The sequence below is a fragment of the Syngnathoides biaculeatus genome, chromosome 21 (genome assembly GCF_019802595.1).
Source record: "Syngnathoides biaculeatus isolate LvHL_M chromosome 21, ASM1980259v1, whole genome shotgun sequence".
NCBI classification, from domain to species: Eukaryota; Metazoa; Chordata; class Actinopteri; order Syngnathiformes; family Syngnathidae; genus Syngnathoides; species Syngnathoides biaculeatus.
The window spans coordinates 4,765,186-4,780,325 of NC_084660.1; the positions used below are offsets into that span (position 1 = coordinate 4,765,186).

Genomic DNA, 15,140 nt, shown 5'->3' on the forward strand with positions numbered 1-15,140 from the left:
GTTTTGTTTTTTTTTTTCTTCAAACATCCTTCAGGCAGCCTCTGTGCTCATCATTTTAAACTTTTAAATGTGTGCGGCATGTGCCCCGTTGTGCTACGTCACGTTAATGTCGTGTAATTTGACTCAAAGAATATTTTTGTGTATTTTTGGCTTGAAAAACATCCTTTGTGATGAGTAATGTATAATTTATCTAGAGGTGTTTTCTGTCAATGGATTACTTGGTGTAAGATTTCTTACAGAAGGTGGATTTGGCCCATGTTTAACGGTAGCAGGTCCAATCATATCTGTGCGGGGAGGCCGCTGTGGCTCACCGTGCTGTGTGTTTGGCGTGCGCACAGCAAAAGTCTCGCCGTGTCCTTTCTAAAGCTCTGTTGGCTCAACAAGTGCCGCCGCATTGTTCTCCCTTCTGTCACTACTGCAGACCTTTGCAGGTGGAGGTCCATATTGTTCGACGGCATGAAAAACGTGCAGCAGAAACTGCGTCGAAAGTTTAGAGGCTTGACTGAACTACATTGCAGATCTAAAACACCGGGGACACGTGACGGCAGAATGAACCTTGAGCATCTTGTCCAGCTTCACAGATGTTGACGTGACGCTCCAAAAAGGAGCTTTTGAAATCGGTCCTGTTCCCCGCGGTATGCTATTTTGCAGCAGGTGCCGTCGACTTACCTGCTCACGTCGCTTGTCGTGAACCGCTTGGTGGTGAGAGCCAGGGAGCCGGCACGCTGGTGCTGGACAGTACAGCACACTGGCTTATCAGTTGGGGAGGGGGGAGGGTGGGTGTTGGCTCGGGTTTTGGGTGGGTGCTGGGCTCAGGCTTTTTTCTAGTAATGTTAAACCGTTTATATCAGCTTACGCCTGCTGCTGCCCCAAGCAAACCGTTTGGCGGCCGTCGCTAAAACAGATCCAGCATATACATTGTTAACTTCCAATTCAGCTGAGGTGGTCCCGTCGTTCTGTTGTCACGGATAATGTAGTGATGGATTATGTCATGTGACGTGACTGCAGGAGACAGGGATCGTCTTTCAAAGGCCTCGCCGTTGTGTACCTCAAGCGCCGCCGTCCTCGGAATCTTTGCGCGGGGCGACAGGTGGCCGCATCACTCGTCTTTCACAGGCTGTCACCTGATATTGGCGTTTTCAATGGGAGGGCGGGGTCAAACCCACCCCTTGACTAACTTCTACTGCTTTTGTAGGCACGATGGAGGCCTTAAAGATGCGACTTGACTTCCCGAGCACCATCATACAAGCCCAGGTGAGGAGTGGCTGGGTGGGGTTACAGGAGACCCCCACAATTCGGGGGGAATAGCAAAAGTCCACAATTGATGTACGTTGGGGGGGTAAAAGTTATTTAAAAAAAAAAAAAAAATCTTTGAATTAGTGGGCATGTACTCCCCCACCCAAAAAAACAAATATGAATAGGTAAATCCACAAGTGCCAAACCGCAAATATCCGGGAGTCCACTGTCATGGTTGGATCCCCTGCTGGAATCGTACGTTTCAAACCGCGCATTTCTTTGGACGTTATCTCACACAGAAATTTCGGAGTGGCTCAAATAGTCCTCGAATGTAAAAAAAAAAAAAAAAAAATGTGGATGTTTTGCAGGCGGTGCGAAGGCTCGTTGCTGCCGTGCTTAAAGAGAAAGGCCAGAGTGGACAGATCAGCCATTCGGTCACACAGGTGAATTCCTTCAAAATAGAAATTGCTGTCGTCATGTTTCTGTAGCCGGGGATCGGATCGCCGAGGTCACATTGCACCCGAGCCCTACGGCCCCTCTCTCTGGCGGTGAGCCCATGGGAAGGGCGACCCGTGTCGCACGTTCGGGCCGAGCCCCCTGAACAGGTTAAGCGGTGTAGAAATTGGACGGACGGGTCCACGCGAGTTCAAGCGGTTATTTTGTCAGGGCTCTGCGCTGGAGACTCTCTGGGAGCAGTGCTGCAGCGACTGCGCTGCGGTGCGTTCGGTCTGCTGTGATGCCGTCGTGCTGCTGGTGGATCAAGGCCACGCCGACCTGCACCAAGTCCTGAACGTCGTCCTTAACTTGCTGCCGTCTGCGAGGTACAAAAAACATATTCGTGCCTCGCCGTTGTGCTGATTTTGATGCAAACCGTCCTCAGGAACATGCAGGGTCTAGTTAAAATCGTGGGGATGCTGCTACAGATGCAGGCGGACCGCCGAGACCGGGACGCGGACTTCGCTTGTCCTTACGGCATCAGGTCAGTCGTACCCAACCACTCTGACGCGGCTCATTAATGTCCTGTGAAATATCATTTGTGCCATTCCTGTTGATGGTTGACGAGATAAAAAGGATGTAAAACATTGTATATATTTAAAGAAAAAAACACATACACATAAAAAACAAACAAAAGTCCTTTTATCAACAACTTAACAGGGTCATGATGCATTTTTTTTTTTTTACATTCACATAGGCGAAATCCCCACCCATACATAACAGCATTGGAGAACCGTCCGGACTGCTGGACTGCCATCCTCTCAGCGATCGATGACTTTACTCAGCTGGCTGTTGACAGGCAAGCGCCTCGAACAAGCCGACCCAAGTCACTTTTTGCGGGCAGCGCCGGCTATGTTGTTGTCTGTGATGAAGCAGAAACGAACGGGCCTACATCGCCGCGCTGGTCCCCTTCCTACGGTACCTCTACTGCCAACCCGAGAGGCGGCCCGAGCACAGCCTCCTCCGACAGGGTCTCCTTCGGACGTTGCTTCCCGCTGACCCGGTCGGCGTCCCTGACGCGCAGAACGAGAGCCCGCCGGCGTCCGACATCTTGCTCCGATGCCTCTGCCAGCTGGCGCCGCGCATACCGGTAAATAAAAGCTGCGTGTTGCTGACCAACAAGTGCTGACTTTGTATTATCAAAGTTAGGTGCAGGAATAACCCCGGTTGTTGGAATATTTGCCACGGCAGGTGGACTGTGTGGAGGCGGTGCTGGAGCTGCACTGGTTCGTCCGGGCTCTGCTTCCCAGCCTGTCCACAAAGCGCAAAGAGCCTTGGACGAGCGAGCGAGCCCGCCTCCTGATCCAGCTGCTCTGCGCCTGCCAGCGCTGCCTCCGCTGCAACGGAGACTGTCGGCCTCTCGTCGCCTCCATGACGCAGCTCATCCCGACTTCCCCGGAGGTCAGCCAAGTGTATGACTTGAATGTTTGATTGTTTTGCGTGTGTCTTTTGTGTTCTACTCCAACCAATAGCCACGCATTGGTTTTGCAGGAGCTGTCTTTGGATGAGCTGTTAATGGGCGTGGCCTTGCTCCTTTTGGAGGCCCCCGCAGCACAACAGAGTAGCCTACTCCGTCTAGGTAAAAATGAGGAGAGGGGGGGGGGGGGGGCCCTGCTATATTATGAAAAAAGGATGAAAATATGCTTTCCAGATGCATTATATGTGAATGTTAAATTAGTCACAACAACATTAGAGTCAATTAGAATCCTGATATCGTATTTCGGGACATTTCCCTGACCTTCTGTCGGCTTTCTAGTGCTAACTGTCGTGCCCGAGGACACGGAGGCGTCGCACTGGTTGAGCCCCGTCCTGGTTCTTCCCGTGCTGCAGCTCCTGTCCTGTTCGGATCTCACCGAGCCGCTGGCGGAGCGCCACACGCACAACCTCAACCAGAAGCTGGCTCAGAGTGTGCTGAATAGGGTCGGCGGGCAGACCGCGACCCCCCACCAGGTACTTGTTGTACGTTTACGCGGAGCTTTGACGGTGAATAGTGCTAATATCAAAAACTCTCATCGTGCGGCTATACTGAGATGACAGCATCCCTTTGTGTTGTCAGTCTGGTCTACCGGAGCCACTTGTTCTCACTCCCTGGTTCAGTGAACTGAGAGCAGCCGTGTCCACGCTGCGTCGGGCGGTCGACCGCCCGTCGGTGGCCGTCGACTGGCTCCTCTCGCTCGCCTCGGCTCTGTCGTCAAAGCGGCGCCTGCCGAGCTGCCTCGCCCTCATTGTCAGCCACCTCCTCCTCACGGGTCCGGATGACGTGTGCCGGTTGGCTCTGGACGCCGTACGGGCCATCGCGAACGCCGACCCGCACCAGGTTAGTGATCAGCTTGGAAGCGCGGTACCAAAGCTTAAAGGTCAAGTGTCATCCCTGTAATTATTCTAAAATAGATATTGAAATGAAAAATACATATGACATTATTCACTTGTCCTTACGAAAAAATAAATATGAGCGCAGAGCGCGTCGTCCATGCACAAAGTTGGGCAAATCTCATTCGACATCCAAGTGGTGGTCGCTGTATTGGCTGCGTTTCCTGCCCGTCACGTCACCTCGGAAAACACACTCTGGCCCCTACTATGGGAGAGGAACGCGCCCCTTCTGACACGGAAGCTCTTTTCAAAGAAGAAAATATCTCACAACCGAGTTAAGCGACCGCGGCAATATTACCCGACTGTTTGCGGATCACGGCCAAACCACCTCCCCGCCTGATCCACCTCCGTCCGGCGGTGATTAAAAAAAAAAAAAAAAAAACGCTTCGGCCAAACCGCCTCCCCGTCCGAACCACTTCCGCGCCGGGACGAGCCACCCCGGCAGACATGCTCTCGTCCTTTGCACCCGTGCAATCCGTTTTTCACGACGAACCAGGTCTTTTGGAAAAGTATGAAGAACGAATCCATCCTCCCGAGTGTTCGAGCAATAACCGGCAATGCGACGAGCCGGCATTTTGTCTTAACACGAAGGAACAACGAGCTACCTTCCAGCTCGTAAAACTAATAGAAAGAAACGAGTCCCCTCGAGGGCGCTACTGCCTCCGACGTCACTTCCTGCTTCTTGTCGAAAACAAAAACCTCGAGAGGATTTTCATGGCGGGAGTTACAAAAAGCCATATGCGTTTTGTGGTGGCCGTTTTTTCATTAATAACGTGCTAAAAATCATCCATTTCATGACACTTGACCTTTAACGGGGTTACTCCAGTTTAAGGACTTTGAACTTGTCTGGACTAGACTTTGACTCGAAGTACCCGATTTGACGAGTCTGGCCCGTTTCCATTTCAAAATCCGTACTTTCATTTGTTTCGGATGATCACAGAGCAGTCTCCGGGCTCCTGGATAAATGTGAATCCATTTCATACTCTGGTTCCGCCCTTTGAAGTTCTCCGTTGACTGTTTCGACGACATTTATGCGTTAATGGACATTATTTTAAATAGTAAACTTGACGGGGGCAAAAAAAAAAAAAACCACCCCAGAAAAGCCTTGCTCCATTCATCTGTGCGCTTTCTGCTAATGACAGACTTCCTCCTGAGCCTGTGGGAGTGCAATGCGAGTCCTCCAGCGCCAGACAATGATATGAAATAACGTGCGGTGCCAAGGCTGCTCGTTAAGAGGATTCCCCCGCTGTTCGAATTGCTCCCACAGTGCCATTTGCACCGGGCATTTATGCGGTGGAAGAAGCCTGTTGACAAATTGGATTGTTCTCCGCAGCCGAGCCCACCACCTCGTGTCCGCGTACACTGAAAATTGTCGGCGAGCCGAAAGGAGCGGTTCCTTTTCTGGACTGCGTCAATGTTTTGTGTCATTATCCTGATGGGGTGACCCGACCGAGACCTGGGTTTTTCGTAGCGCCGGTCAGGACGTTTCACCGGCCCGCCTGGAGGTTTTCGGTTACGGTTCGCTTGTCGGTTTTTGTCACGTAGCTCCCCGACCGATCTGATTTTTGTTATTTGAACGAGAACTTCCGCATTGTAGGCGCCGTCCCTCCTTCCAGTGCTGCTGTTCAAGCTGGGGAAAGAAAAGAATCCACTCCTGTCTCACGCGGTGCTCGACTGCCTGCCAAACCTCGGGACCCACAAGGTATCTTAAGTAGATGTACAGATAGCAGGACTTTCACTGCAGAGTAATGAAGTATTTGTACTTTGTTTACATCCCTCAACCGGTACTTGTGTTGCAGCTGTGTGTGCCCGCGGTGCTGCGGACTCTCGGCACGCTCGCCGGCAACCTTAAACTCAACGCGGCGGCCATGCGACTCACAACCACTCTTTGGAAGAAACAGGTGAGCCAACACGGCAAATGCAGACCCCTTGAATAGTTCCTCCATCAATCTTGCTGACGCGTTTTTGGGTTTTTTTTTTTCCGCACCAGGACCGAGTTTACCCCGAGCTTCAGCAACTGATGGCTCAGCAGGACAACAGGGTGGTGATGGGGAAGGAAACCCAGTGGGAGCGGGTGCTGGCCCGAGCGGCCTGTCTTCGAGACATCTGCCGGGAGAGGTCCGACCACACGAGTGGTGCCCGAACCCGTCTCGTAGTTTTGCACCCCGACTGTGTGCGTCTAATTGACGCCTGTGTACGTACCAGGCCTTACCAGCACGGAAGTGACATGTTGGCCGCCATCGTGTTGACCCTGAAGCAGTGCGTCAGGCCTGACCAGACGACCCCTGCAGTGCTTGCCCTGCAAGGACTTCAGGAGCTGTGCCGTGCAGAGGTTGGCAACGGAATGCTACTACTATATGCCTTTGAGTATCGTTATATGCGCTGCATGTATTTGTTTACGTATCATTTTAAAGCTTTAGAACTACCGCGATATTGACGCGCATTTTGTCCGCATGTCTGTGGCATTTGAAATTATCATTAGCATGAAGCTAGCGGACCTTTGTAAGACTTACATGGCTTACTTGGATACACAACATATAATTGTCTTTGTTTTGTGTTTACTTTTGTAGTAGATGTAAACTGGAAGTGGGAACAAACAGACACTGGGCATCTTTTTGTTTTTTCTTTAACTCTTTGCTGTCCGAAATAAAATGGCGAAAGACCTACATTAAAAAAAAAACAGCAAATACAAAATAACAGTTTCCTGTACTATTTTGAAGTTTGCTGATATCCTCTGGTGGTACAATGCCTGAAGCGCACTGAAATAAATAAATATATATATATATATATATATATATATATATAGCATTAAAATAAATCGGAAGCAAATAGTATTGTGAAATAGTACACACTCCAGAGCGCCAAATTTTGTATGTCCCAATCAAAGGTAAACCAAAAGTTAATTAATTTTTTTTTTTTTTTTATACAGGTAGTGGACATTGTGTCGACATGGAGAAGTCTCGGACCAGAGCTCAGGTGTGACACCCGTCCACTGATGATCAAGACCGTCTCTCAGCTTCTGGCTCTGGTTCCCCAACTCGGCGTCAAGTCTGAGGAATATGAGGTGCCTGCTGAAGGGATGCATTCATGCATGGAAAAACAAATGAAATAAAAAAATATCAACATTTTCATCCGTCTCAGGGAGCCGCCACGTTCAGCAATGGTGCCCTCTGCTGTCCACTAAAATTAAATTCATAATTGTGTTTCATTCGCAGGATTGAACAAATGTTTAGTAAGTTTGGGTTGAGGCCATCATATTTGTATAAGTATGTGCTTTTTTTTTGTATAGAAACTAAAGGAAGAAGCGGTCAGCCTTCTGTGGAATTATGCTGTTAACAAGGTCTGTGTATTAAAAAATTAAAATACTGGCACAGTGTAAAATTGTGAAAGCTGTGCCAGTGACCGTATTTGATTTTTTTTTTTTTTGTTTGTTTTTGTTTTTTGTTTTTTTTTGCCATGTTTGGCAACAGGATCCAGAGGTGGCCAGCTGTGGTTTTCAGGCCTTGGCAGACTTCCCAGAAGTGGTTCACACTATAAATCATCTCCCCGAGGCAGTAAGTCAAGTCTGTTTACATTTTTTTTGGGGATGCAATTTCACGAATGACGTTACCTCAAGACACTCTAGACATTGAGCAGGTCAAAAATGGCACTACTCATACATTAAAGAAAAGCAGTTGAACCCCAAATGAGCAGTTGGCGGTTTTTCCATCTCCTTGGTGTTCGCCGGCGTAGGCCAGGCCTGCCGTGGAGCCGCCTGAGCTCGAGGATGACGAGCAGGCTGGGGAGGAGGAAGAGAAAGACCTGTCAGTCACGGGTTCATCGTATGTAAAGTTGCTGACTCTCACCCCGTCGCCTGCTTTCCCAGGTACATCAATACGTGGCATCTCATCTTTTGCTCAAAAAAAATGCTTCATCTATGCCGTATGTGGCCCTGCACAGGATTGGAGCGCTTCCTGTCTTCACTGGTCAAGCAGGAGATGAGCCAGATGCCGAGGGGGGTGTATTTTTCCGCCCTGCGGGGGGCCGGCCTGCGTTCGGACCACGGTAAAACTATGGCGGGAATCCCGGCCTTCATGCTCAAGTCCTACGAGAAGAACAAGCAGCCGGGGCTCAAGCAAGGACTGGCAGGTGATGAAATTGGGAGCTGTCAAATGTTTGCTGGACTCAAACCACATCCCAGATTCGGACAACAAAGACTTGTTCCAGTTCTTATGATGTCCGTGTGGGCACGTTTTTCGCAGCCGGACTGTTGCTCTGCTATGAGCTACCGCATCAGACGGATCGGGAGGGCCGCCCCATCCAGCGCCACCTGCTCAGCCGCAGCCGTGCCTATCAGCAAACCATGACCGCTCTCATTCACGAAGTACTCTCGTGTGCCCCTTGTGACGCTTTGTCGGGGGGGGGGGGTAAAAAGGCTCATGTTGTGATACGGTCTGTAGGTGAACATTCAGCCGTCCGAATGGCACCACTCGCTGCTCCTCCCTCAGGCGTGGCAGGTTTTCATGAACCGCACGTTCCACGCAGTCCTCGAGGTGGGTTCTCCCGATATCTCGCTCGCAGACGCGTTTTTCAAAAAGTTAGGCGGTTTTCCATAAAAACGTTCATCCTTTCAAAGTGCGAGCCACTTTTTGTTTCTTTGCGTTCAGGGTCGACGTGCCGATCTGGAAATGCAGCACAAAAAAGAGCAAGAAGACCCAGAAGAGCTGCAGTACAAACAACACTGCGCCTGGCTTTGGTGAGCGTCACACCCCGATTTTCTCACGTGTGCCGATGCTTTAAATTCCAGGTGTGAAAATCGCCTCTTGCTATTTGTTCCCAAGGGCCAGAGATCACTTGACAAATACCATCAAGGGTGCAACAAAGTGAGTGGAATCCCAATTCTCGAGGAGTCACTGAAATGCTGTCGACGCTAACGTGGAATGTGGCGTTTAGGGACAGTCCAGTTATTCAAGGAAACTCCGTACTGGCTCTGAGTGGCCTAGCTGCCGTCCTGGCGAAATACGAGCGCAACCTTCCTCCCGACGACGCCGGCTTCCGAGTAAGATTCGGTGCGTCTGTTTTTTAAGGCAGGATTGTGTGTAAAATGCTTCACAGAATGATTCTCTTGCTTTTAGGCTGGACCCGAGTTTGTGCCCACAAGCAGCTGGTTGGCAATGGTGCTTGACACCCTGCTCAGCATCATCAGTAGCAGCTACAAGGCCAAAGGTCAAGTGTTTCCATGGTACCTGCATGTAGGTTTTGCTTGTCTTTCGTCAACCTTTTATGTTGTGGGCAAAAAGTCAGCTCAAGAGTCGGCTGCAGCCCGAACACATTTGCGAAATGAAATAGTCATCTTATAGTTGGGTGACTGACAATTTTAAAAATGCACAAACATAAATTGTACATACAGTGTTTCTCGAACAGGGGTGTGTAGACTTTTTCTATCCGCTGTGTGTCTGTCTGCGGTCGTCCTCCTCCTCCTCCTCCTCAGCGCTCTTATTCGGGCGAGAACACCGCGAGCGCCATCGCCCGTTCCTGCGCCAGCCTGGCGCTGTCCCCGCTGGTGCCGGCGCTGGTTCTGTGGCACCAAGACAGCGTGAAGCAGGTGGTGTCCGCGCTGTGCTCCGGCCTGCCCGGGTCGCCCGCCGCCGACGACTCTCAGGCCATTCAGTTCCACTCTGGCCTTGCTCTCGGCATGGTTCTGTCCGGCCTGCATCAGCAGCGACTCAGGTAGCAAATGTACAACGATGTTTCCAATTATTGTCTTCTGCACATTTTTAATTATCATAACCCATCCCCAGTGACATCCCACCTCATAAGGACGCTGACCTCCTCCTCAATGCAACGTCGGCTCTGGAAGCTTGCTCCTTCGACACCAACGCAGAGTACAAGTTAGTGCGCCCTCCGTGGATCGCAGCGATAGGCGCTACGATGGTCATGGTTTCCTCCCCGCCTTCCTCAGTACCGGCTGCGTGTTGGGACTGGGTCTGGTGCTTTCAGCTCTTTGCAGTGGCGGGCACACACACCAACACCCCCGTGTCACCCAAACACTGGACAAACTACTCGGCGCCCAGCAGGATAGTGGTGGACAGGGACGCATGCTGCAGGAGGTAAAAAAAAAAATACTGCATAAAGTGCTTGAAGCGTACTTCCAAATGAGGGGCTCTCCGGATTTATACTGCAGGTCCTAGTGTACAAATCTCATTGGATATCTATCTGAACATTTTCATAGTTTATTTTTATTTTTTTACACGTCGTAGATCACCCAGTGATTCGGTAAAATAAAAAAATGATAAAGCATAGGTAAAATCTTCCATGTATGTGTTTAGTGTTGTTCTATTTCTTACTCCAAATAAATAAACAAATCTCTAATACGCACTAAACTTTGCAAGCTTAATCCATCCTTCAAGTTTACATAATGTGCCATTTCTAACGCAAATGATCGGAAATATATGTTCAACTGTTCCATAAAATGCATATCCTGTTTGATGTTTATCAATTAAAGTCCGCAAACTAGTTTTTTCGGCGGACATGGCAATGTTGATCATTTGTTGCAGATAATCGAAAAATAAGATAAGATTCAGCATAAAAACGGTATAATATGAGCAAAAAAGGTACATTGGGGTCCTGACATACACTTTAAGGTCCTCGTGCGCAGGTTTTGGCGTACTCTGTGGCCTGCGTTAGCGTCTCGGCCTTTAGCTGCGGCGTCATCGATGCTGGCAAGGCGGATGAGGTGATGATTGCTCTGCGCACCTTGACGGAGGACAGCCAGCAGGTGGCGTTTCAAATTGTTTTGTTTTGCAAAATCAACTTTGAACTCGTTTTGCATGGAAATGGAGCTTTCCCCACTCTGGCCACGGCAATAAGTGAGATGCTGTTCTGGCTTTTCTTCGGTTTAGACCCCAGGCTTCTCCATGGCGCTGGGCCTCGTGGTCCACGGCCTGTCTCTGGCCGGCCACGGCAAAGCGGAGGACCTGCAACCTCGGCTGCTGGCTGCCTGGGTTCAGATTTTACTGAAGGAGGTGCCGCGTTTTGAGTTTGTTATCCTTTTTGTCGAGTGCACGTGTGTCAAACTGATGTTCGACCAAGGTTGTTGTTTTTCAGGGTTGTCCCACCATGCAGCGGCTGGCCGCTCTTCACGGACTGGTCGCTTTAGTGGGATCTGAGAGTTACCTCATTCAGGTGAAGCGTCTTTATTTTGGCATCATATCCCTTGGCGTTTCCTCTTGTTCATCTGGCGAGCGTGCGTTGGTTTCCGTATTCCAGCTCAAGAGCGAACTGGAGCTTTCCTCCAATCAGCAGAGCCGACTTAACGAGGTCATCCGGGCCGTCTTGCAGGTAACGACGCATGAATGATCCAATCGTAGCGTAATTTCCGGCCTTTCAACCCTGCAGCTAATGCGGTCACGCGGCTGATTTGTTGATTTTTTTTCTAATGGCCACAAGGGGCACTTGAACAGAAAAGATAAGAGTGACACTGGTGGAATATCTAGGAAGTGACTTTTGTTAGCGCCGTGCTAGCGGTTAGCGCCGCGCCAGCGGCTGCTGCTGCTGTGTTACTCCCACGTCTCGGCGATTTAGGTATGTTTTTTTTTAACCGGCCCTGTTCGTGCTATCGTGTTGTTGCTGTGTTAAGCTAAGCTAAGGTATTAAAACTTTGAAAACGCTTTCTGTTTACCGTCTTTCTTTGTCTTTTCACTTGCGGCTTTTACACACGGGTGGCTTATGTATATACCAAATGGTATTTCCTTTACAAATGTACTGGGTGAGGCTTATAACCAGGTGCGCTCTATGGGCCGGAAATTACGGTATATTGTGGCAATATACAGGGTGCCCAAAATTAGGCCTCAAGTCAATCTGCTGACGCCTGGCACAAAATGGCTGCAAAGTGCTCAAAACGGACAGCCGGAGCCTGTCCCTGCTGACCTCACATTCGCACCTAGCACCTCTGTCCCTTTTGTTGAATAATTTTCAAAAAGTGTATCGCGACTTCTGCCCCGCCCCGCATATAACTTGTGCCTGTCAGATTGTAACCTTCTCAGGAGCGATTGGTTTGCAGTCCAACTGTGCCTGCCTGCTGGGCCACTTGCATTTGTCGCACATGTTCAGCAGTCACAGTCACACAGCGGGTGGGTACGGCTACAACAGCGAGCGTGCAGCGGAGAAGACCATCATGCACTTGTGACCATGTCGTCCACGCTCTCGTCCTTTCAGTGCCTCAGGATTTTGGTTACCTCACTGAGAAAAGCGTCATCAGGGCCATCGTGGATTTGCTCACGGAGGCGGGAAAGAAAGGTTTGCAACAAAAAGCAAAAGTTCCAAAATGATTTCATCAGATGAATGCAAACGTAATAACATGCACGCAGGCCCTGAGTTTGCACATCCGAGTGTGGTGGAAACGGCACTGAAGCCTCTGGTCTCAGTCGGAACCGCCGTCCAGTACCCGCCCGTCAACTGGAGCGCCATCTTGTCCCCTCTGATGCGACTCAGCTTTGGTAACCGCCGACTTTGAAGGCCGGCGCATTGCAAATGGGGTCGCTCGTGCGTTCCGATGAATTTTGTGCCCGTGACGACAGGTGAGGAGGTTCAGCATCAATGCGTGGCGCTGGCTGCAGCTCAAGCTCAGTATTCCCAGAGCGCGTCGCTCTTTCTGGGTTCCTGGCTCTCCTCGCCTCTTGTGTACAGTCTCAGTGTAAGCGCAGACACCTTGCGGTGCTTCTCAAATTGGTCACGGCAAGCAAATAAAATGTGTACTGCAATTTGTTTTTGACCCAACGGTTTGTAGAGATTAAATGCAAATGTACAGTAAACCCTTATCGCGGGGGTTACGTTCCCTGGAAAAGATGAAGGCGACCGATGATTCATTATACGAATGTATAAAGTGCTGCAGGTGTTTTATTTGTCCACTTGAGGTCCTTATCCAGACACACAACTCAAAGACATGCCTGTTTATCGTGCCCTGCTTGTGTGGTATTAAATCAGTCCACGCGGACATGGCGTGAACGGGTAATTTCCCGCTTTAAGCATCGGCAGCATTCCTCGTACTCACAGTGAGCGAAATGCATTATGGGGAGCCAGGATTCATTGCCGTGATGTTTTTGTAGAAAATCAAGCCAAACGTTGCTCTTTACTTACATTCTTTCCTGTCCATGAATGTCTCGAATGAGCCACTTGTCAGGCTAAGGCTGTATTCTTTTTTTGGTGAATTTATTTCCGACCTACCAAATCGAGATGAGTCAATGTTTTCATTACCTGAGAAAAAAAGAATTGGCCAGTTGACCTTATGTGAATCATTGCTGCCGCATTAAAATCATACAGCCAATAAAGTTAACTGTATCAGTGAGGTGCGGGTTAATAACTCCACTCCACTGCCTATAAAGAAAATAATCCCAATCCGCAATATAACTGGATCACTGTTTTGGTCGTAAAAGTAAAATACAACTGAACTGTCGGATTGTTGATGGTGCATTTATTGTTTAGTACCAAACACGGGACTTTTTGCACGAGAGCCTGTCCTCGTGGATGAAACACGTCCCCGAAGACAAGCTCCAGTTCTTTGTGGGCACGCTCGGTCTGCAGAGCTTCGTGGAGGACCTCACACCTCAGCGTCTCTCCCTGCGACGCTCCCTGCTGCTGGGCCTTGCCCGAGCCATGGGTGCCCCCAACCCCCCCAGCGCTTGCTGGACTGTCCTGCGTTCCACCACCGAGGAGATCTTCAGCCTCCTGCCCGGCCAGATAGCGGTACCGCGTCTCGTTCGCCTCCTTCAGAAAAATACTTTGCAAATATTGAATTAATGCTCCTCTCTTTTAGGATAGCGAAGTGGAATTCTATGTGGGAGTCGCCGAATGTTTGTCCGAGATGTCCGATACGGAGATTGACCGCATTGCGAGTGTCACGGAGGTATAATCGTATGAATGATGAGATGATTCTTGTCAATTCGGAATCAGCCTTTAACGTAAAATGTGGGGAAAATTGAAGCGCTGTACTTATTATACATTTTTAGACACAGATGGAGAAAACCTGCTTCGTCTTGGCCTACCTGGTATCCCGGGGCAGAATTCCACTCCTGGGTCTGAATGACGTCATCGCCAGCGTGCTCCGTGGTTGGCCGAGCCAGCGGGTGGGCTGGATCCTCCTGCAGACTTTCTACCAGTGTCGATTGGCTTCCAGTGTCAATACAGGTCGCTCAAAAATAGAAACTTTTTTTTGTTGTTGTTTTAATTCCCAGAAAAATGAGAGAGCGCAGGCTGTAAATTGCATTCTATTTATTTATATTTTTTTTGCGCAGGTGTTTCAAAACGAATGGAGTGGCTGCTGGAATTGATGGGGCTCATCCGGAACGTAGCCTACGGTGCCAGGACTGTCACGTGTGGGAACACCAAACTGGTGCGTTGGACGTCTGTCCGTGTTTACGATGTACAGCAGGAGCGCTTTAACTTACGCTGCGAGTGAATTCGATGCAAAATACTGTTTTTCAACTTTTGTCGCGTTGGACCGCAGCACTTTCTTGCAAGTCATTTGGATGTTCACTGGATAGCTTCAGGCGGCCTAGCACAAGAACTTGCATGGAGCCCCAGTTAAGATCAGTTCTTATTTAACGCAGGCCACAGACTTTCTGTTTCAAGTCTTTGCTGCCGCTGTCGTTTCCTGGGGCGACCACTACGTGCCCCTGCTGCTCGGGATCAGACCCTGCTGGTTCCCGTGGCAACCAGCCTCAAAACCCGCAGCGCTCCCGCACGCCTTGTACGGCGCGGAGTTGCTGACGGAGCACGCTGTATCGCAATGCCTGCTGGGACTGCCTCACAGCTTGCCCCTGCTTCTCGACAAAGAACCGTGGAATTGTCAGTCGCCCAAGGTGAGTGCCGCAAAGAACCCATCCTATCATGGAGGCTTGCCATTTCGCAGTGGCATCAAGTGTGTGTGCCTCTGTTAGTTCATAGACTGGCTTCTCAGCATCACAGAAGGACCTGAAGAAAGTTTGTCAGCCACGACAATGGACGCGGTCCGAGGTGAGGAAAATGCACAGAACGCGATTTGATGGTAATTGTGATTCTAA

General features: G+C 49.9%; 1 protein-coding gene across 11 annotated transcripts in view; it reads left to right on the forward strand.

Moving 5' to 3' along the window:
* Positions 1–15,140, forward strand: part of focad (focadhesin) — a 369,017-nt gene that overhangs the window by 345,310 nt on the left and 8,567 nt on the right. For 10 of the 11 annotated variants that reach the window (XR_009793386.1, XM_061808831.1, XM_061808830.1 and 7 more), the window contains 42 exons: positions 1,196–1,254; positions 1,605–1,679; positions 1,903–2,057; positions 2,117–2,215; positions 2,429–2,530; positions 2,608–2,821; positions 2,923–3,132; positions 3,223–3,310; positions 3,488–3,681; positions 3,788–4,048; positions 5,699–5,803; positions 5,901–6,002; positions 6,092–6,219; positions 6,307–6,433; positions 7,031–7,165; positions 7,391–7,441; positions 7,572–7,655; positions 7,834–7,966; positions 8,041–8,229; positions 8,343–8,464; positions 8,541–8,633; positions 8,748–8,836; positions 8,922–8,963; positions 9,034–9,139; positions 9,216–9,332; positions 9,572–9,810; positions 9,882–9,971; positions 10,043–10,190; positions 10,739–10,858; positions 10,983–11,105; positions 11,188–11,265; positions 11,350–11,421; positions 12,110–12,212; positions 12,298–12,378; positions 12,450–12,578; positions 12,660–12,775; positions 13,564–13,824; positions 13,895–13,984; positions 14,088–14,265; positions 14,373–14,470; positions 14,688–14,939; positions 15,018–15,093. Coding sequence is in view for 10 of the 11 variants with exons in the window: in XM_061808827.1 (XP_061664811.1) it covers positions 1,196–1,254; positions 1,605–1,679; positions 1,903–2,057; positions 2,117–2,215; positions 2,429–2,530; positions 2,608–2,821; positions 2,923–3,132; positions 3,223–3,310; positions 3,488–3,681; positions 3,788–4,048; positions 5,699–5,803; positions 5,901–6,002; positions 6,092–6,219; positions 6,307–6,433; positions 7,031–7,165; positions 7,391–7,441; positions 7,572–7,655; positions 7,834–7,966; positions 8,041–8,229; positions 8,343–8,464; positions 8,541–8,633; positions 8,748–8,836; positions 8,922–8,963; positions 9,034–9,139; positions 9,216–9,332; positions 9,572–9,810; positions 9,882–9,971; positions 10,043–10,190; positions 10,739–10,858; positions 10,983–11,105; positions 11,188–11,265; positions 11,350–11,421; positions 12,110–12,212; positions 12,298–12,378; positions 12,450–12,578; positions 12,660–12,775; positions 13,564–13,824; positions 13,895–13,984; positions 14,088–14,265; positions 14,373–14,470; positions 14,688–14,939; positions 15,018–15,093 (5,334 nt within the window). In the remaining variant the exon portion in view is untranslated. Of the gene's footprint in view, positions 1–1,008; positions 1,091–1,195; positions 1,255–1,604; positions 1,680–1,902; positions 2,058–2,116; positions 2,216–2,428; positions 2,531–2,607; positions 2,822–2,922; positions 3,133–3,222; positions 3,311–3,487; positions 3,682–3,787; positions 4,049–5,698; positions 5,804–5,900; positions 6,003–6,091; positions 6,220–6,306; positions 6,434–7,030; positions 7,166–7,390; positions 7,442–7,571; positions 7,656–7,833; positions 7,967–8,040; positions 8,230–8,342; positions 8,465–8,540; positions 8,634–8,747; positions 8,837–8,921; positions 8,964–9,033; positions 9,140–9,215; positions 9,333–9,571; positions 9,811–9,881; positions 9,972–10,042; positions 10,191–10,738; positions 10,859–10,982; positions 11,106–11,187; positions 11,266–11,349; positions 11,422–12,109; positions 12,213–12,297; positions 12,379–12,449; positions 12,579–12,659; positions 12,776–13,563; positions 13,825–13,894; positions 13,985–14,087; positions 14,266–14,372; positions 14,471–14,687; positions 14,940–15,017; positions 15,094–15,140 lie in introns of all 11 variants that reach the window. The other variant, XM_061808828.1, reaches the window with a different exon arrangement.